Source organism: Oncorhynchus masou, unplaced genomic scaffold, assembly GCF_036934945.1.
Source record: "Oncorhynchus masou masou isolate Uvic2021 unplaced genomic scaffold, UVic_Omas_1.1 unplaced_scaffold_1250, whole genome shotgun sequence".
Classification (NCBI taxonomy): domain Eukaryota; kingdom Metazoa; phylum Chordata; class Actinopteri; order Salmoniformes; family Salmonidae; genus Oncorhynchus; species Oncorhynchus masou.
Window position 1 is genome coordinate 163,279 of NW_027002320.1, and position 21,177 is coordinate 184,455.

A 21,177-nucleotide genomic window follows, 5' to 3' on the forward strand; every position below is an offset into this window, starting at 1 on the left:
ATTCTAGTCTCTCTTCTCCAGCTCTATCAGCAGGTCATCTCTATTCTAGTCTCTCTTCTCCAGCTCTATCAGTAGGTCATCTCTATTCTATTCTCTCTTCTCCAGCTCTATCAGTAGGTCATCTCTATTCTAGTCTCTCTTCTCCAGCTCTATCAGTACGTCATCTCTATTCTATTCTCTCTTCTCCAGCTCTATCAGTAGGTCATCTCTATTCTAGTCTCTCTTCTCCAGCTCTATCAGTAGGTCATCTCTATTCTCGTCTCTCTTCTCCAGCTCTATCAGTAGGTCATCTCTATTCTCGTCTCTCTTCTCCAGCTCTATCAGTAGGTCATCTCTATTCTAGTCTCTCTTCTCCAGCTCTAACAGTAGGTCATCTCTATTATAGTCTCTCTTCTCCAGCTCCATCAGTAGGTCATCTGTATTAAGATACTTAAAAGAAGGACACAAACAAATTCTTTGTAATAACTACATGTTGGTGGCGCCCCTCTTCAGATCAAATCAACCCCCCCCTCTTCTCTCTCTCTTATCTTTCTCTCTCCCCCCCGACCCTTCTAGATGCGCCAGGGAGCGTTCCTGGTGAATGCAGCGCGGGGAGGGCTGGTGGATGAGAAGGCCCTGGCTCAGGCCCTGAAGGAGGGGAGGATACGTGGCGCTGCCCTGGACGTGCACGAGACAGAGCCCTTCAGGTGAGACAACAGGACAGGAGACAGAACCCTTCAGGTGAGACACACAGTGCAGGAGACAGAACCCTTCAGGTGAGACAACAGGACAGGAGACAGAACCCTTCAGGTGAGACACACAGTGCAGGAGACAGAACCCTTCAGGTGAGACACACAGGGCAGGAGACAGAACCCTTCAGGTGAGACAACAGGGCAGGAGACAGAACCCTTCAGGTGAGACACACAGGGCAGGAGACAGAACCCTTCAGGTGAGACACACTGCAGGAGACAGAACCCTTCAGGTGAGACACACAGGGCAGGAGACAGAACCCTTCAGGTGAGACACACAGTGCAGGAGACAGAACCCTTCAGGTGAGACAACAGGGCAGGAGACAGAACCCTTCAGGTGAGACACACAGGGCAGGAGACAGAACCCTTCAGGTGAGACACACAGTGCAGGAGACAGAACCCTTCAGGTGAGACAACAGTGCAGGAGACAGAACCCTTCAGGTGAGACACACAGTGCAGGAGACAGAACCCTTCAGGTGAGACACACAGTGCAGGAGACAGAACCCTTCAGGTGAGACAACAGGGCACGAGACAGAACCCTTCAGGTGAGACAACAGTGCAGGAGACAGAACCCTTCAGGTGAGACAGAACCCTTCAGGTGAGACAGAACCCTTCAGGTGAGACAACAGGGCAGGAGACAGAACCCTTCAGGTGAGACAACAGTGCAGGAGACAGAACCCTTCAGGTGAGACACACAGTGCAGGAGACAGAACCCTTCAGGTGAGACAACAGTGCAGGAGACAGAACCCTTCAGGTGAGACAACAGGGCAGGAGACAGAACCCTTCAGGTGAGACACACAGTGCAGGAGACAGAACCCTTCAGGTGAGACACACAGTGCAGGAGACAGAACCCTTCAGGTGAGACAACAGTGTAGGAGACAGAACCCTTCAGGTGAGACAACAGGGCAGGAGATAGAACCCTTCAGGTGAGACACAGTGCAGGAGACAGAACCCTTCAGGTGAGACACACAGGGCAGGAGACAGAACCCTTCAGGTGAGACACACAGTGCACGAGATAGAACCCTTCAGGTGAGACACACAGTGCAGGAGACAGAACCCTTCAGGTGAGACAACAGGGCAGGAGACAGAACCCTTCAGGTGAGACAACAGGGCAGGAGACAGAACCCTTCAGGTGAGACACACAGTGCAGGAGACAGAACCCTTCAGGTGAGACACACAGTGCAGGAGACAGAACCCTTCAGGTGAGACACACAGGGCAGGAGACAGAACCCTTCAGGTGAGACACACAGTGCAGGAGACAGAACCCTTCAGGTGAGACACACAGTGCAGGAGACAGAACCCTTCAGGTGAGACACACAGTGCAGGAGACAGAACCCTTCAGGTGAGACACACAGTGCAGGAGACAGAACCCTTCAGGTGAGACACACAGTGCAGGAGACAGTATAGTTCACCTGACAGTAACACCTCAGTATAGTTCACCTGACAGTAACACCTCACTAGTTCACCTGACAGTAACACCTCAGTATAGTTCACCTGACAGTAACCCCTCAGTAGAGTTCACCTGACAGTAACACCTCAGTAGAGTTCACCTGACAGTAACACCTCACTAGTTCACCTGACAGTAACACCTCAATAGAGTTCACCTGACAGTAACACCTCAGTATAGTTCACCTGACAGTAACACCTCAGTATAGTTCACCTGACAGTAACACCTCAGTATAGTTCACCTGACAGTAACACCTCAGTATAGTTCACCTGACAGTAACACCTCACTAGTTCACCTGACAGTAACACCTCACTAGTTCACCTGACAGTAACACCTCACTAGTTCACCTGACAGTATCACCTCAGTATAGTTCACCTGACAGTAACACCTCAGTATAGTTCACCTGACAGTAACACCTCAGTATAGTTCACCTGACAGTAACACCTCACTAGTTCACCTGACAGTAACACCTCAGTATAGTTCACCTGACAGTAACACCTCAGTATAGTTCACCTGACAGTAACACCTCAGTATAGTTCACCTGACAGTAACACCTCACTAGTTCACCTGACAGTAACACCTCAGTATAGTTCACCTGACAGTAACACCTCACTAGTTCACCTGACAGTAACACCTCACTAGTTCACCTGACAGTAACACCTCAGTATAGTTCACCTGACAGTAACACCTCACTAGTTCACCTGACAGTAACACCTCAGTATAGTTCACCTGACAGTAACACCTCACTAGTTCACCTGACAGTAACACCTCAGTAGAGTTCACCTGACAGTAACACCTCACTAGTTTACCTGACAGTAACACCTCAGTATAGTTCACCTGACAGTAACACCTCAGTAGAGTTCACCTGACAGTAACACCTCAGTATAGTTCACCTGATAGTAACACCTCAGTATAGTTCACCTGACAGTAACACCTCACTAGTTTACCTGACAGTAACACCTCACTAGTTCACCTGACAGTAACACCTCAGTATAGTTCACCTGACAGTAACACCTCAGTATAGTTCACCTGACAGTAACACCTCAGTATAGTTCACCTGACAGTAACACCTCAGTATAGTTCACCTGACAGTAACACCTCAGTATAGTTCACCTGACAGTAACACCTCAGTATAGTTCACCTGACAGTAACCCCTCAGTATAGTTCACCTGACAGTAACACCTCAGTATAGTTCACCTGACAGTAACCCCTCTACCTCCTCACTAGTTCACCTGACAGTAACACCTCACTAGTTCACCTGACAGTAACACCTCAGTATAGTTCACCTGACAGTAACACCTCAGTATAGTTCACCTGACAGTAACACCTCACTAGTTCACCTGACAGTAACACCTCACTAGTTCACCTGACAGTAACACCTCACTAGTTCACCTGACAGTAACACCTCACTAGTTCACCTGACAGTAACACCTCACTAGTTCACCTGACAGTAACACCTCAGTATAGTTCACCTGACAGTAACACCTCACTAGTTCACCTGACAGTAACACCTCAGTATAGTTCACCTGACAGTAACACCTCAGTATAGTTCACCTGACAGTAACACCTCACTAGTTCACCTGACAGTAACACCTCACTAGTTCACCTGACAGTAACACCTCACTAGTTCACCTGACAGTAACACCTCAGTATAGTTCACCTGACAGTAACACCTCAGTAGAGTTCACCTGACAGTAACACCTCAGTATAGTTCACCTGACAGTAACACCTCAGTAGAGTTCACCTGACAGTAACACCTCACTAGTTCACCTGACAGTAACACCTCAGTATAGTTCACCTGACAGTAACACCTCAGTATAGTTCACCTGACAGTAACACCTCAGTATAGTTCACCTGACAGTAACACCTCAGTAGAGTTCACCTGACAGTAACACCTCACTAGTTCACCTGACAGTAACACCTCAGTATAGTTCACCTGACAGTAACACCTCAGTATAGTTCACCTGACAGTAACACCTCAGTATAGTTCACCTGACAGTAACACCTCAGTAGAGTTCACCTGACAGTAACACCTCACTAGTTCACCTGACAGTAACACCTCAGTATAGTTCACCTGACAGTAACACCTCAGTATAGTTCACCTGACAGTAACACCTCAGTATAGTTCACCTGACAGTAACACCTCACTAGTTCACCTGACAGTAACACCCCAGTATAGTTCACCTGACAGTAACACCCCAGTATAGTTCACCTGACAGTAACACCCCAGTATAGTTCACCTGACAGTAACACCCCAGTATAGTTCACCTGACAGTAACACCTCAGTATAGTTCACCTGACAGTAACACCTCACTAGTTCACCTGACAGTAACACCTCAGTATAGTTCACCTGACAGTAACACCTCACTAGTTCACCTGACAGTAACACCTCAGTATAGTTCACCTGACAGTAACACCTCACTAGTTCACCTGACAGTAACACCTCACTAGTTCACCTGACAGTAACACCTCAGTATAGTTCACCTGACAGTAACACCTCAGTATAGTTCACCTGACAGTAACACCTCAGTATATTTCACCTGACAGTAACACCTCACTAGTTCACCTGACAGTAACACCTCAGTATAGTTCACCTGACAGTAACACCTCAGTATAGTTCACCTGACAGTAACACCTCAGTAGAGTTCACCTGACAGTAACACCTCAGTATATTTCACCTGACAGTAACACCTCACTAGTTCACCTGACAGTAACACCTCAGTATAGTTCACCTGACAGTAACACCTCAGTATAGTTCACCTGACAGTAACACCTCAGTATAGTTCACCTGACAGTAACACCTCAGTATATTTCACCTGACAGTAACACCTCACTAGTTCACCTGACAGTAACACCTCAGTATAGTTCACCTGACAGTAAAACCTCAGTATAGTTCACCTGACAGTAACACCTCACTAGTTTACCTGACAGTAACACCTCAGTATAGTTCACCTGACAGTAACACCTCACTAGTTTACCTGACAGTAACACCTCAGTAGAGTTCACCTGACAGTAACACCTCAGTATAGTTCACCTGACAGTAAAACCTCAGTATAGTTCACCTGACAGTAACACCTCAGTATAGTTCACCTGACAGTAACACCTCAGTATAGTTCACCTGACAGTAACACCTCAGTATAGTTCACCTGACAGTAACACCTCAGTAGAGTTCACCTGACAGTAACACCTCAGTAGAGTTCACCTGACAGTAACACCTCACTAGTTCACCTGACAGTAACACCTCACTAGTTCACCTGACAGTAACACCTCAGTATAGTTCACCTGACAGTACCACCTCAGTAGAGTTCACCTGACAGTAACACCTCAGTAGAGTTCACCTGACAGTAACACCTCAGTATAGTTCACCTGACAGTAACACCTCAGTATAGTTCACCTGACAGTAACACCTCAGTATAGTTTACCTGACAGTAACACCTCAGTAGAGTTCACCTGACAGTAACACCTCACTAGTTCACCTGACAGTAACACCTCAGTATAGTTCACCTGACAGTAACACCTCAGTATAGTTCACCTGACAGTAACACCTCAGTATAGTTCACCTGACAGTAACACCTCAGTATAGTTCACCTGACAGTAACACCTCAGTATAGTTCACCTGACAGTAACACCTCACTAGTTCACCTGACAGTAACACCTCAGTATAGTTCACCTGACAGTAACACCTCAGTATAGTTCACCTGACAGTAACACCTCAGTATAGTTCACCTGACAGTACCACCTCAGTATAGTTCACCTGACAGTAACACCTCAGTATAGTTCACCTGACAGTAACACCTCACTAGTTCACCTGACAGTAACACCTCAGTATAGTTCACCTGACAGTACCACCTCAGTATAGTTCACCTGACAGTAACACCTCAGTATAGTTCACCTGACAGTACCACCTCAGTATAGTTCACCTGACAGTAACACCTCAGTATAGTTCACCTGACAGTAACACCTCACTAGTTCACCTGACAGTAACACCTCAGTATAGTTCACCTGACAGTAACACCTCACTAGTTCACCTGACAGTAACACCTCAGTATAGTTCACCTGACAGTAACACCTCACTAGTTCACCTGACAGTAACACCTCACTAGTTCACCTGACAGTAACACCTCAGTATAGTTCACCTGACAGTAACACCTCAGTATAGTTCACCTGACAGTAACACCTCACTAGTTCACCTGCCAGTAACACCTCACTAGTTCACCTGACAGTAACACCTCAGTATAGTTCACCTGACAGTAACACCTCAGTAGAGTTCACCTGACAGTAACACCTCACTAGTTCACCTGACAGTAACACCTCACTAGTTCACCTGACAGTAACACCTCAGTAGAGTTCACCTGACAGTAACACATTAGTATAGTTCACCTGACAGTAACACCTCAGTATAGTTCACCTGACAGTAACACCTCAGTATAGTTCACCTGACAGTAACACCTCAGTATAGTTCACCTGACAGTAACACCTCAGTATAGTTCACCTGACAGTAACACCTCACTAGTTCACCTGACAGTAACACCTCACTAGTTCACCTGACAGTAACACCTCACTAGTTCACCTGACAGTAACACCTCACTAGTTCACCTGACAGTAACACCTCAGTAGAGTTCACCTGACAGTAACACCTCAGTATAGTTCACCTGACAGTAACACCTCAGTAGAGTTCACCTGACAGTAACACCCCAGTAGAGTTTACCTGACAGTAACACCTCTTCCAGTGTCAGGGAGATATGTTGTCAGGGAGATATGTTGTCAGGGAGTTATGTTGTCAGGGAGATATGTTGTCAGGGAGATATGTTTTCAGGGAGATATGTTGTCAGGGAGATATGTTGTCAGGGAGTTATGTTGTCAGGGAGATATGTTGTCAGGGAGATATGTTTTCAGGGAGATATGTTGTCAGGGAGTTATGTTGTCAGGGAGATATGTTGTCAGGGAGATATGTTGTCAGGGAGATATGTTGTCAGGGAGTTATGTTGTCAGGGAGTTATGTTGTCAGGGAGATATGTTGTCAGGGAGATATGTTGTCAGGGAGTTATGTTGTCAGGGAGATATGTTGTCAGGGAGATATGTTGTCAGGGAGTTATGTTGTCAGGGAGTTATGTTGTCAGGGAGATATGTTGTCAGGGAGATATGTTGTCAGGGAGATATGTTGTCAGGGAGTTATGTTGTCAGGGAGATATGTTGTCAGGGAGATATGTTGTCAGGGAGTTATGTTGTCAGGGAGTTATGATGTCAGGGAGATATGTTGTCAGGGAGTTATGTTGTCAGGGAGTTATGTTGTCAGGGAGTTATGTTGTCAGGGAGTTATGTTGTCAGGGAGATATGTTGTCAGGGAGATATGTTGTCAGGGAGATATGTTGTCAGGGAGATATGTTGTCAGGGAGATATGTTGTCAGGGAGATATGTTGTCAGGGAGATATGTTGTCAGGGAGATATGTTGTCAGGGAGTTATGTTGTCAGGGAGTTATGTTGTCAGGGAGATATGTTGTCAGGGAGATATGTTGTCAGGGAGATATGTTGTCAGGGAGATATGTTGTCAGGGAGATATGTTGTCAGGGAGTTATGTTGTCAGGGAGATATGTTGTCAGGGAGATATGTTGTCAGGGAGTTATGTTGTCAGGGAGTTATGATGTCAGGGAGATATGTTGTCAGGGAGTTATGTTGTCAGGGAGATATGTTGTCAGGGAGATATGTTGTCAGGGAGATATGTTTTCAGGGAGATATGTTGTCAGGGAGTTATGTTGTCAGGGAGATATGTTGTCAGGGAGATATGTTGTCAGGGAGATATGTTGTCAGGGAGTTATGTTGTCAGGGAGTTATGTTGTCAGGGAGATATGTTGTCAGGGAGATATGTTGTCAGGGAGTTATGTTGTCAGGGAGATATGTTGTCAGGGAGATATGTTGTCAGGGAGTTATGTTGTCAGGGAGTTATGTTGTCAGGGAGATATGTTGTCAGGGAGATATGTTGTCAGGGAGTTATGTTGTCAGGGAGATATGTTGTCAGGGAGATATGTTGTCAGGGAGTTATGTTGTCAGGGAGTTATGATGTCAGGGAGATATGTTGTCAGGGAGTTATGTTGTCAGGGAGTTATGTTGTCAGGGAGTTATGTTGTCAGGGAGTTATGTTGTCAGGGAGTTATGTTGTCAGGGAGATATGTTGTCAGGGAGATATGTTGTCAGGGAGATATGATGTCAGGGAGTTATGTTGTCAGGGAGATATGTTGTCAGGGAGATATGTTGTCAGGGAGATATGTTGTCAGGGAGTTATGTTGTCAGGGAGTTATGTTGTCAGGGAGATATGTTGTCAGGGAGATATGTTGTCAGGGAGATATGTTGTCAGGGAGATATGTTGTCAGGGAGATATGTTGTCAGGGAGATATGTTGTCAGGGAGATATGTTGTCAGGGAGTTATGTTGTCAGGGAGATATGTTGTCAGGGAGATATGTTGTCAGGGAGTTATGTTGTCAGGGAGTTATGATGTCAGGGAGATATGTTGTCAGGGAGTTATGTTGTCAGGGAGATATGTTGTCAGGGAGTTATGTTGTCAGGGAGATATGTTGTCAGGGAGTTATGTTGTCAGGGAGTTATGTTGTCAGGGAGTTATGTTGTCAGGGAGATATGTTGTCAGGGAGATATGTTGTCAGGGAGTTATGTTGTCAGGGAGATATGTTGTCAGGCGATATGTTGTCAGGGAGTTATGTTGTCAGGGAGATATGGTTCTACTGTGAACACACATCAACAAGACGTCAACAGAGGACCTGTGATCCTACACTACAGTGGCTCATAACAGTGACACCTTCACACACAACCCTTGGACCAGGGCACGGAGGGTGAGTTGGGAGGACTGAGGGAAGAAGAAGGAGAGGAAGTCTCAGCATCTGTTATCAGGGAAGGAGAAGGAGATGAGGAGAGGAGATGAGGAGATGAAGAGAGGAGGAAATGAATAGAGGAGGAAATGAAGAGAGGAGATGAAAGGAGGAGATGAGGAAAGGTGATTAGATGAAGAGGCCACTGCCTGATTTGGGTCTGATACTTGTTCTCTCTACCACCACCCCTCCACCCCCCAACCCTCCCCTCTCTCTAGTTTTGCTACAGGCCCTCTGAAGGATGCTCCCAACCTGATCTGTACACCACACACAGCCTGGTACAGTGAACAGGCTTCTCTGGAGATGAGAGAGGCAGCTGCCACCGAGATACGAAGAGGCATCAGTGGTACGCCTGTTCCCAGAACCTCACTGGTCAGGAACCCTGTTCCCCAGCACCTCCCTGGTCAGGAACCCTGTTCCCCAGCACCTCACTAGTCAGGAACCCTGTTCCCCAGCACCTCACTGGTCAGGAACCCTGTTCCCAGAACCTCACTAGTCAGGAACCCTGTTCCCCAGCACCTCACTGGTCAGGAACCCTGTTCCCCAGCACCTCACTAGTCAGGAACCCTGTCCCCCAGCACCTCACTAGTCAGGAACCCTGTCCCCCAGCACCTCACTGGTCAGGAACCCTGTTCCCCAGCACCTCACTAGTCAGGGACCCTGTTCCCCAGCACCTCCCTGGTCAGGAACCCTGTTCCCCAGCACCTCACTAGTCAGGAACCCTGTTCCCCAGCACCTCACTGGTCAGGAACCCTGTTCCCCAGCACCTCACTAGTCAGGGACCCTGTTCCCCAGCACCTCACTGGTCAGGGACCCTGTTCCCCAGCACCTCACTAGTCAGGAACCCTGTTCCCCAGCACCTCACTAGTCAGGAACCCTGTTCCCCAGCACCTCACTAGTCAGGAACCCTGTTCCTCAGCACCTCACTGGTCAGGGACCCTGTTCCCCAGCACCTCACTAGTCAGGAACCCTGTCCCCCAGCACCTCACTAGTCAGGAACCCCGTTCCCCAGCACCTCACTAGTCAGGAACCCTGTTCCCCAGCACCTCACTAGTCAGGAACCCTGTTCCCCAGCACCTCCCTGGTCAGGGACCCTGTTCCCCAGCACCTCACTAGTCAGGAACCCTGTTCCCCAGCACCTCCCTGGTCAGGAACCCTGTTCCCCAGAACCTCCCTGGTCAGGAACCCTGTTCCCCAGCACCTCCCTAGTCAGGAACCCTGTTCCCCAGCACCTCACTAGTCAGGAACCCTGTTCCCCAGCACCTCACTAGTCAGGAACCCTGTTCCCCAGCACCTCACTAGTCAGGAACCCTGTTCCCCAGCACCTCACTGGTCAGGAACCCTGTTCCCCAGCACCTCACTGGTCAGGAACCCTGTTCCCCAGCACCTCACTAGTCAGGAACCCTGTTCCCCAGCACCTCACTGGTCAGGAACCCTGTTCCCCAGCACCTCCCTGGTCAGGGACCCTGTTCCCCAGCACCTCACTAGTGAGGAACCCTGTTCCCCAGCACCTCACTGGTCAGGGACCCTGTTCCCCAGCACCTCCCTGGTCAGGAACCCTGTTCCCCAGCACCTCCCTGGTCACTAGTCAGGGACCCTGTTCCCCAGCACCTCCCTGGTCAGGAACCCTGTTCCCCAGCACCTCACTGGTCACTAGTCAGGAACCCTGTTCCCCAGCACCTCCCTAGTCAGGAACCCTGTTCCCCAGCACCTCACTAGTCAGGAACCCTGTTCCCCAGCACCTCACTAGTCAGGAACCCTGTTCCCCAGCACCTCACTAGTCAGGAACCCTGTTCCCCAGCACCTCACTAGTCAGGAACCCTGTTCCCCAGCACCTCCCTAGTCAGGAACCCTGTTCCCCAGCACCTCACTAGTCAGGAACCCTGTTCCCCAGCACCTCACTGGTCAGGAACCCTGTTCCCCAGCACCTCAATAGTCAGGAACCCTGTTCCCCAGCACCTCACTAGTCAGGAACCCTGTTCCCCAGCACCTCACTAGTCAGGAACCCTGTTCCCCAGCACCTCCCTGGTCAGGAACCCTGTTCCCCAGCACCTCCCTGGTCAGGAACCCTGTTCCCCAGCACCTCACTGGTCAGGAACCCTGTTCCCCAGAACCTCCCTGGTCAGGAACCCTGTTCCCCAGCACCTCACTAGTCAGGAACCCTGTTCCCCAGCACCTCACTAGTCAGGAACCCTGTTCCCCAGCACCTCACTAGTCAGGAACCCTGTTCCCCAGCACCTCACTAGTCAGGAACCCTGTTCCCCAGCACCTCACTGGTCAGGAACTCTGTTCCCCAGCAGGGTTGTAGTACACAACTTCAAACCAGACTTCATGTCAATAGTAGTGCACTATATAGGGAATATGGCCATAGTATAAATTAGTGGACTATATAGGGAATAGGGCTGTAGTATAAAGTAGTGCACAATATAGGGAATAGGGCTGTAGTATAAATTAGTGCACTATATAGGGAATAGGGCTGTAGTATAAAGTAGTGCACAATATAGGGAATAGGGCTGTAGTATAAATTAGTGCACTATATAGGGCAGTAGTATAAAGTAATGCACTATATAGGGAATAGGGCTGTAGTATAAAGTAGTGCACTATATAGGGAATAGGGCTGTAGTATAAAGTAGTGCACTATATAGGGAATAGGGCTGCAGTATAAAGTAGTGCACTATATAGGGAATAGGGTGCCATTTGGGATCCATCCCTTGCCTCCCAGATAACATCCACATTGTTAAATAACAACTTTAATTAGTGATTGTGTTGCCAGGCTACCGGTCAAACGTTTTACAACACCTACTCATTCAAGGGTTTTATTTTATTTTTTACTATTTTCTACATTGCAGAATAATAGTGAAAACAATAATACTATGAAATAACACATATGGAATCATGTAGTAACCAAAAAAAAGTGTTAAACAAATCAAAAATATATTTTATATTTGAGATTCTTCAAATTTGCCTTGATGACAGCTTTGCACACTCTTGGCATTCTCTCAACCAGCTTCATGAGCTTGTCACCTGGAATGCATTTCAATTAACATGTGTGCCTTGTTAAAAGTTAATTCGTGGAATTTATTTCCTTCTTAAGCTAACATCTACCCATTCCGTAGCTAACATCTCTCCATCCCATAGCTAACATCTCTCCATCCCATAGCTAACATCTACCCATTCCATAGCTAACATCTCTCCATCCCATAGCTAACATCTCTCCATCCCATAGCTAACATCTCTCCATCCCATAGCTAACATCTCTCCATCCCATAGCTAACATCTCTCCATCCCATAGCTAACATCTCTCCATCCCATAGCTAACATTGACTCATCCCATAGCTAACATCTCTCCATTCCATAGCTAACATCTCTCCATCCCAGAGCTAACATCTACCCATTCCATAGCTAACATCTCACCATCCCAGAGCTAACATCTACCCATTCCAGAGCTAACATCTCTCCATCCCATAGCTAACATCTCTCCATCCCATAGCTAACATCTCTCCATCCCATAGCTAACATATCTCCATCGCATAGCTAACATATCTCCATCCCATAGCTATAACATCTCTCCATCCCATAGCTAACATCTCTCCATCCCATAGCTAACATCTACCCATTCCTTCTTTATCCTGTTTTAATCACTCTACAAGTTATGGCTTAATTTTGTCTGTGTGATGATTCAGGTTGGTGCTTTATATTAGAACCCTCTCTCTCTTTACCTCTCCTCTCTGTCTTTACCTCTCCTCTCTCTCTTTACCTCTCTCTCTCTCTCTTTACCCCTCTCTCTCTCTTTACCTCTCTCTACCTCTCTCTCTTTACCTCTCCTCTCTGTTTACCTCTCTCTCTATTTACCTCTCCTCTCTCTCTACCTCTCTCTCTCTTTACCTCTCTCTCTCTCTTTACCTCTCCTCTTTCTCTACCTCTCTCTCTCTTTACCTCTCCTCTCTCTTTACCTCTTTCTCTCTTTGCCTCTCTGTCTTTACCTCTCTCTCTCTACCTCTCACTCTATTTATCTCTCCCTGTCTTTACCTCTCTCTCTCTCTTTATCTCTGTCTCTCTCTTTACCTCTCTCTGTCTTTACCTCTCTCTCTATTTACCTCTCCTCTCTCTTTACCTCTCTCTCTTTATCTCTGTCTCTCTCTTTACCTCTCTCTCTATTTAACTCTCTCTCTCTTTACCTCTCCTCTCTCTTTACCTCTCTCTCTGTCTTTGCCTCTCTCTCTTTATCTCTGTCTCTCTCTTTACCTCTCTCTCTATTTAACTCTCTCTGTCTTTACCTCTATCTCTCTCTTTACCTCTCTCTGTCTTTACCTCTCTCTCTCTTTACCACTTGTCTCTCTCTTTACCGCTGTCTCTCTCTTTACCTCTCTCTCTCTATTTAACTCTCTCTCTCTTTACCTCTCCTCTCTCTTTACCTCTCTCTCTGTCTTTGCCTCTCTCTCTTTATCTCTGTCTCTCTCTTTACCTCTCTCTCTATTTAACTCTCTCTGTCTTTACCTCTATCTCTCTCTTTACCTCTCTCTCTCTTTACCACTTGTCTCTCTCTTTACCACTTGTCTCTCTCTTTACCGCTGTCTCTCTCTTTACCTCTCTCTCTCTATTTAACTCTCTCTGTCTTTACCTCTATCTCTCTCTTTACCTCTCTCTCTTTACCTCTCTCTCTGTCTTTACCTCTCTCTCTATTTACCTCTATCTCTCTTTACCTCTATCTCTCTCTTTACCTCTCCTCTCTCTTTACCTCTCTCTCTTTACCTCTCTCTCTCTTTACCTCTCCTCTCTCTTTACCTCTATCTCTCTCCGTCTTTACCTCTCTCTCTCTTTATCTCTGTCTCTCTCTTTACCTCTCTCTCTATTTAACTCTCTCTGTCTTTACCTCTCTCTCTTTACCTCTCTCTCTCTCTCTCTATTTAACTCTCTCTGTCTTTACCTCTATCTCTCTCTTTACCTCTCTCTCTCTTTACCTCTCTCTCTCTTTACCTCTCTCTCTCTCTGTCTCTCTCTTTACCTCTCTCTGTCTTTACCTCTCTCTGTCTCTGTCTTTACCTCTCTCTCTCCACGTTTCTTAATCTGTCTCCCTCTCCTCCCTCCATCTCCCCACTTTCTCTCTCTCTCCCTCCCAGGCCGCATCCCTGACAGCCTAAGAAACTGTGTGAATAAGGAGTTCTTTGTGACCACAGGACCATGGGCAGTAATGGACCAGCAAGGTGTCCACCCAGAGCTCAATGGCACCGCCTACAGGTAGGCTGAGGAAGCACAGCGACAAGTGTGACATCTACTGTGTGTGTTTTGCTTCAGCATTATCACACACACACACACACACACACACACACACACACACACACACACACACACACACACACACACACACACACACACACACACACACACACACACACACACACACACACACACACACACACACACACACACATCATCTTATTTTATTGCTCATTTCACCACTTGACATATAGGTTTATAAAGTTATTATCACAGTCCTGGATATCTTGACTAGTTCCATACGGCAGTCTGATACATCTCTGAAATACATGGACATTTACAGGCACATAAAGACGGTTTGAAATAATGAAACTCTCAGTAAAAAAACAACATGAATTGAGATGTAAATGTTATGTTTTTCTTAGAATGTAGTAGAAACCTGTTCCTGGAGGGATACCCTACTTCCTGTAGGTTTTAACTCCAACCCTGTTCCTGGAGAGATACCCTCCTTCCTGTAGGTTTTAACTCCAACCCTGTTCCCTGTTCCTGGAGAGATACCCTCCTTCCTGTAGGTTTTAACTCCAACCCTGTTCCCTGTTCCTGGAGAGATACCCTCCTTCCTGTAGGTTTTAACTCCAACCCTGTTCCCTGTTCCTGGAGAGATACCCTCCTTCCTGTAGGTTTTAACTCCAACCCTGTCCCTGGAGGGATACCCTCCTTCCTGTAGGTTTTAACTCCAACCCTGTTCCTGGAGAGATACCCTCCTTCCTGTAGGTTTTAACTCCAACCCTGTTCCTGGAGGGTTACCCTCCTTCCTGTAGGTTTTAACTCCAACCCTGTTCCTGGAGGGTTACCCTACTTCCTGTAAGGTTTTAACTCCAACCCTGTTCCTGGAGAGATACCCTCCTTCCTGTAAGGTTTTAACTCCAACCCTGTTCCTGGAGAGATACCCTCCTTCCTGTAGGTTTTAACTCCAACCCTGTTCCCTGTTCCTGGAGGGATACCCTCCTTCCTGTAGGTTTTAACTCCAACCCTGTTCCTGGAGAGATACCCTCCTTCCTGTAGGTTTTAACTCCAACCCTGTTCCTGGAGAGATACCCTCCTTCCTGTAGGTTTTAACTCCAACCCTGTTCCTGGAGAGATACCCTCCTTCCTGTAGGTTTTAACTCCAACCCTGTTCCTGGAGGGATACCCTCCTTCCTGTAGGTTTTAACTCCAACCCTGTTCCTGGAGAGATACCCTCCTTCCTGTAGGTTTTAACTCCAACCCTGTTCCTGGAGGGATACCCTCCTTCCTGTAGGTTTTAACTCCAACCCTGTTCCTGGAGGGATACCCTCCTTCCTGTAGGTTTTAACTCCAACCCTGTTCCTGGAGAGATACCCTCCTTCCTGTAGGTTTTAACTCCAACCCTGTTCCCTGTTCCTGGAGGGATACCCTCCTTCCTGTAGGTTTTAACTCCAACCCTGTTCCTGGAGGGATACCCTCCTTCCTGTAGGTTTTAACTCCAACCCTGTTCCTGGAGGGATACCCTCCTTCCTGTAGGTTTTAACTCCAACCCTGTTCCTGGAGGGATACCCTCCTTCCTGTAGGTTTTAACTCCAACCCTGTTCCTGGAGGGATACCCTCCTTCCTGTAGGTTTTAACTCCAACCCTGTTCCTGGAGGGATACCCTCCTTCCTGTAGGTTTTAACTCCAACCCTGTTCCCTGTTCCTGGAGGGATACCCTCCTTCCTGTAGGTTTTAACTCCAACCATGTTCCTGGAGGGATACCCTCCTTCCTGTAGGTTTTAACTCCAACCCTGTTCCTGGAGGGATACCCTCCATCCTGTAGGTTTTTATCCCAACCCTGTTCCTGGAGAGAGACCCTCCTGTAGGTTTTTATTCCAACCCTGTTCCTGGAGAGAAACCCTCCTGTAGGTTTTTATTCCAACCCTGTTCCTGGAGAGAAACCCTCCTGTAGGTTTTAACTCCAACCCTGTTCCTGGAGAGAAACCCTCCTGTAGGTTTTAACTCCAACCCTGTTCCTGGAGAGATACCCTCCTGTAGGTTTTTATTCCAACCCTGTTCCTGGAGAGAAACCCTCCTGTAGGTTTTAACTCCAACCCTGTTCCTGGAGAGAAACCCTCCTGTAGGTTTTAACTCCAAACCTGTTCCTGGAGGGATACCCTCCTTCCTGTAGGTTTTAACTCCAACCCTGTTCCTGGAGGGATACCCTCCTTCCTGTAGGTTTTTATTCCAACCCTGTTCCTGGAGAGAGACCCTCCTGTAGGTTTTTATTCCAACCCTGTTCCTGGAGAGAAACCCTCCTGTAGGTTTTTATTCCAACCCTGTTCCTGGAGAGAAACCCTCCTGTAGGTTTTAACTCCAACCCTGTTCCTGGAGAGAAACCCTCCTGTAGGTTTTAACTCCAACCCTGTTCCTGGAGAGATACCATTTTAACAGGACAGCTGTAGTAACATGGTCTAGTAACAGGGTAACAGGGTCTAGTAACAGGACAGCTGTAGAAACAGGGTCTAGTAACAGGGTAACAGGGTCTAGTAACAGGACAGCTGTAGAAACAGGGTCTAGTAACAGGGTCTAGTAACAGGGTCTAGTAACATGGTCTAGTAACAGGGTAACAGGGTCTAGTAACAGGACAGCTGTAGAAACAGGGTCTAGTAACAGGGTCTAGTAACAGGGTCTAGTAACATGGTCTAGTAACAGGGTAACAGGGTCTAGTAACAGGGTAACAGGGTCTAGTAACAGGGTCTAGTAACAGGGTCTAGTAACAGGGTAACAGGGTCTAGTAACAGGGTAACAGGGTCTAGTAACATGGTCTAGTAACAGGGTAACAGGGTCTAGTAACATGGTCTAGTAACAGGGTCTAGTAACATGGTCTAGTAACAGGGTAACAGGGTCTAGTAACAGGGTCTAGTAACAGGGTAACAGGGTCTAGTAACAGGGTAACAGGGTCTAGTAACAGGGTCTAGTAACAGGGTCTAGTAACAGGGTAACAGGGTCTAGTAACAGGGTAACAGGGTCTAGTAACAGGGTAACAGGGTCTAGTAACAGGACAGCTGTAGTAACAGGGTCTAGTAACAGGGTCTAGTAACAGGGTCTAGTAACAGGGTAACAGGGTCTAGTAACAGGGTAACAGGGTCTAGTAACATGGTCTAGTAACAGGGTAACAGGGTCTAGTAACATGGTCTAGTAACAGGGTCTAGTAACATGGTCTAGTAACAGGGTAACAGGGTCTAGTAACATGGTCTAGTAACAGGGTAACAGGGTCTAGTAACAGGGTAACAGGGTCTAGTAACAGGGTCTAGTAACATGGTCTAGTAACAGGGTAACAGGGTCTAGTAACGTGGTCTAGTAACAGGGTAACAGGGTCTAGTAACAGGGTCTAGTAACAGGGTAACAGGGTCTAGTAACAGGGTAACAGGGTCTAGTAACAGGGTCTAGTAACATGGTCTAGTAACAGGGTAACAGGGTCTAGTAACATGGTCTAGTAACAGGGTAACAGGGTCTAGTAACAGGGTCTAGTAACAGGGTAACAGGGTCTAGTAACAGGGTCTAGTAACAGGGTCTAGTAACAGGGTAACAGGGTCTAGTAACAGGGTCTAGTAACAGGGTCTAGTAACAGGGTAACAGGGTCTAGTAACAGGGTCTAGTAACAGGGTAACAGGGTCTAGTAACAGGGTCTAGTAACAGGACAGATGTAGTAACAGGGTCTAGTAACAGGGTCTAGTAACAGGGTCTAGTAACAGGGTAACAGGGTCTAGTAACAGGGTAACAGGGTCTAGTAACATGGTCTAGTAACAGGGTCTAGTAACATGGTCTAGTAACAGGGTAACAGGGTCTAGTAACAGGGTAACAGGGTCTAGTAACAGGGTCTAGTAACATGGTCTAGTAACAGGGTAACAGGGTCTAGTAACATGGTCTAGTAACAGGGTAACAGGGTCTAGTAACATGGTCTAGTAACAGGGTAACAGGGTCTAGTAACAGGGTCTAGTAACAGGGTAACAGGGTCTAGTAACAGGGTCTAGTAACAGGGTAACAGGGTCTAGTAACAGGGTAACAGGGTCTAGTAACAGGGTAACAGGGTCTAGTAACATGGTCTAGTAACAGGGTCTAGTAACAGGGTCTAGTAACAGGGTCTAGTAACAGGGTCTAGTAACAGGGTAACAGGGTCTAGTAAAACATGGTCTAGTAACAGGGTCTAGTAACAGGGTCTAGTAACAGGGTCTAGTAACATGGTCTAGTAACAGGGTAACAGGGTCTAGTAACAGGGTAACAGGGTCTAGTAACAGGGTAACAGGGTCTAGTAACAGGGTAACATGGTCTAGTAACAGGGTCTAGTAACAGGGTAACAGGGTCTAGTAACAGGGTAACAGGGTCTAGTAACAGGGTCTAGTAACAGGGTAACAGGGTCTAGTAACAGGGTCTAGTAACAGGGTAACAGGGTCTAGTAACAGGGTCTAGTAACAGGGTAACAGGGTCTAGTAACAGGGTCTAGTAACAGGGTAACAGGGTCTAGTAACATGGTCTAGTAACAGGGTCTAGTAACAGGGTCTAGTAACAGGGTCTAGTAACAGGGTCTAGTAACATGGTCTAGTAACAGGGTCTAGTAACAGGGTCTAGTAACATGGTCTAGTAACAGGGTCTAGTAACAGGGTCTAGTAACAGGGTCTAGTAACAGGGTCTAGTAACAGGGTCTAGTAACATGGTCTAGTAACAGGGTCTAGTAACAGGGTCTAGTAACAGGGTCTAGTAACAGGGTAACAGGGTATAGTAACCATGTGCTTCTCTCACACAGCCAAGCCAACCAAACTCTGCAACAACTCTAGTAACAGGGTAACAGGGTCTAGTAACAGGGTCTAGTAACAGGGTCTAGTAACAGGGTAACAGGGTCTAGTAACAGGGTAACAGGGTCTAGTAACAGGGTAACAGGGTCTAGTAACAGGGTAACATGGTCTAGTAACAGGGTAACAGGGTAACAAGGTAACAAGGTCTAGTAACAGGGTAACAGGGTCTGGTAACAGGGTAACAAGGTAACAGGGTCTAGTAACAGGGTAACAGGGTAACAGGGTCTAGTAACAGGGTAACAGGGTCTAGTAACAGGGTAACAGGGTCTAGTAACAGGGTCTAGTAACAGGGTAACAGGGTCTAGTAACAGGGTAACAGGGTCTAGTAACAGGGTAACAGGGTCTAGTAACAGGGTCTAGTAACAGGGTAACAGGGTCTAGTAACATGGTCTAGTAACAGGGTCTAGTAACAGGGTCTAGTAACAGGGTCTAGTAACAGGGTAACAGGGTCTAGTAACAGGGTCTAGTAACAGGTTAACAGGGTCTAGTAAAAGGGTAACAGGGTCTAGTAACAGGGTAACAGGGTCTAGTAACAGGGTAACAGGGTCTAGTAACAGGGTAACAGGGTCTAGTAACAGGGTAACAGGGTCTAGTAACAGGGTAACAGGGTCTAGTAACCGTGTGCTTCTCTCACACAGCCAAGCCAACCAAACTCTCCACGCCCTAACGACCGGGGTTCCTCAAGACAAAATGTAGTACCTATTGGCACTCAGGTAAATACTGTGTGATGATCCAGCCTCTTTCTGCCAGGCCTGGATATACTACAACCGTAGAAATATAATCTATAGAACTGTTCTTCCCATTCATTCTACAGAATGTATTTCTATGATTAGAACCTCCCTATTTCTCACCTTTTTTTGCTGTGGACTGTAGTGTTGTTACTTCCCTCTGGTCTGTTCTCTTAAAACATCCCTTTAATGTAGAAACAAACCAACCTCGGAGTGGATTTGACTTCCTTCCGCAGGGCTCTGTTCAACCATTACTCCTCTGTGTTCCCTGTGGAGCTTAAGGCGACAACAAGTCCACACTTGTTGCATTGATTTAATACGCTCTTCCATTAGACAGACCAACCCCCTCTACCATTAGATAGACCAACCCTCTCTTCTGTTAGACAGACCAACTCCCTCTTCTGTTAGATAGACCAACCCTCTCTACCATTAGACAGACCGACCCCCTCTACCATTAGATAGACCGACCCCCTCTACCATTAGACAGACCAACCCCCTCTACCATTAGACAGACCAACCCCCTCTACCATTAGACAGACCAACCCTCTCTTCCGTTAGACAGACCAACCCCCTCTACCATTAGACAGACCAACCCTCTCTACCATTAGATAGACCAACCCCCTCTACCATTAGACAGACCAACCCCCTCTACCATTAGACAGACCGACCCCCTCTACCATTAGATAGACTGACCCCCTCTACCATTAGACAGACCAACCCCCTCTACCATTAGATAGACCGACCCCCTCTACCATTAGACAGACCAACCCCCTCTACCATTAGACAGACCAACCCTCTCTACCATTAGATAGACCGACCCCCTCTACCATTAGATAGACCGACCCCCTCTACCATTAGACAGACCAACCCTCTCTACCATTAGATAGACCGACCCCCTCTACCATTAGACAGACCGACCCCCTCTACCATTAGACAGACCAACCCTCTCTACCATTAGATAGACCGACCCCCTCTACCATTAGACAGACCAACCCTCTCTACCATTAGACAGACCAACCCTCTCTACCATTAGACAGACCAACCCCCTCTATCATTAGACAGACCAACCCTCTCTACCATTAGACAGACCAACCCCCTCTACCATTAGACAGACCAACCCCCTCTACCATTAGACAGACCGACCCCTCTACCATTAGATAGACCGACCCCCTCTACCATTAGACAGACCGACCCCCTCTACCATTAGACAGACCAACCCTCTCTACCATTAGACAGACCAACCCCCTCTACCATTAGACAGACCAACCCCCTCTACCATTAGACAGACCGACCCTCTCTACCATTAGACAGACCAACCCTCTCTACCATTAGATA

The 21,177-nt window shown here is 47.2% G+C and overlaps 1 protein-coding gene across 2 annotated transcripts in view; it reads left to right on the forward strand.

Annotated features, from left to right (window-relative positions):
• LOC135530080 (C-terminal-binding protein 2-like) overlaps positions 1–19,844 on the forward strand; it is a 121,842-nt gene extending 101,998 nt beyond the window's left edge. For both annotated transcript variants that reach the window (XM_064958467.1, XM_064958466.1), the window contains exons 6-9: positions 556–686; positions 9,272–9,399; positions 14,174–14,291; positions 19,753–19,844. In XM_064958467.1, coding sequence (XP_064814539.1) covers positions 556–686; positions 9,272–9,399; positions 14,174–14,291; positions 19,753–19,810 — 435 coding nt within the window. In that variant the 3' untranslated portion in view covers positions 19,811–19,844. The remainder of the gene's footprint in view (positions 1–555; positions 687–9,271; positions 9,400–14,173; positions 14,292–19,752) is intronic.
• Positions 19,845–21,177: the final 1,333 nt, after the last annotated feature.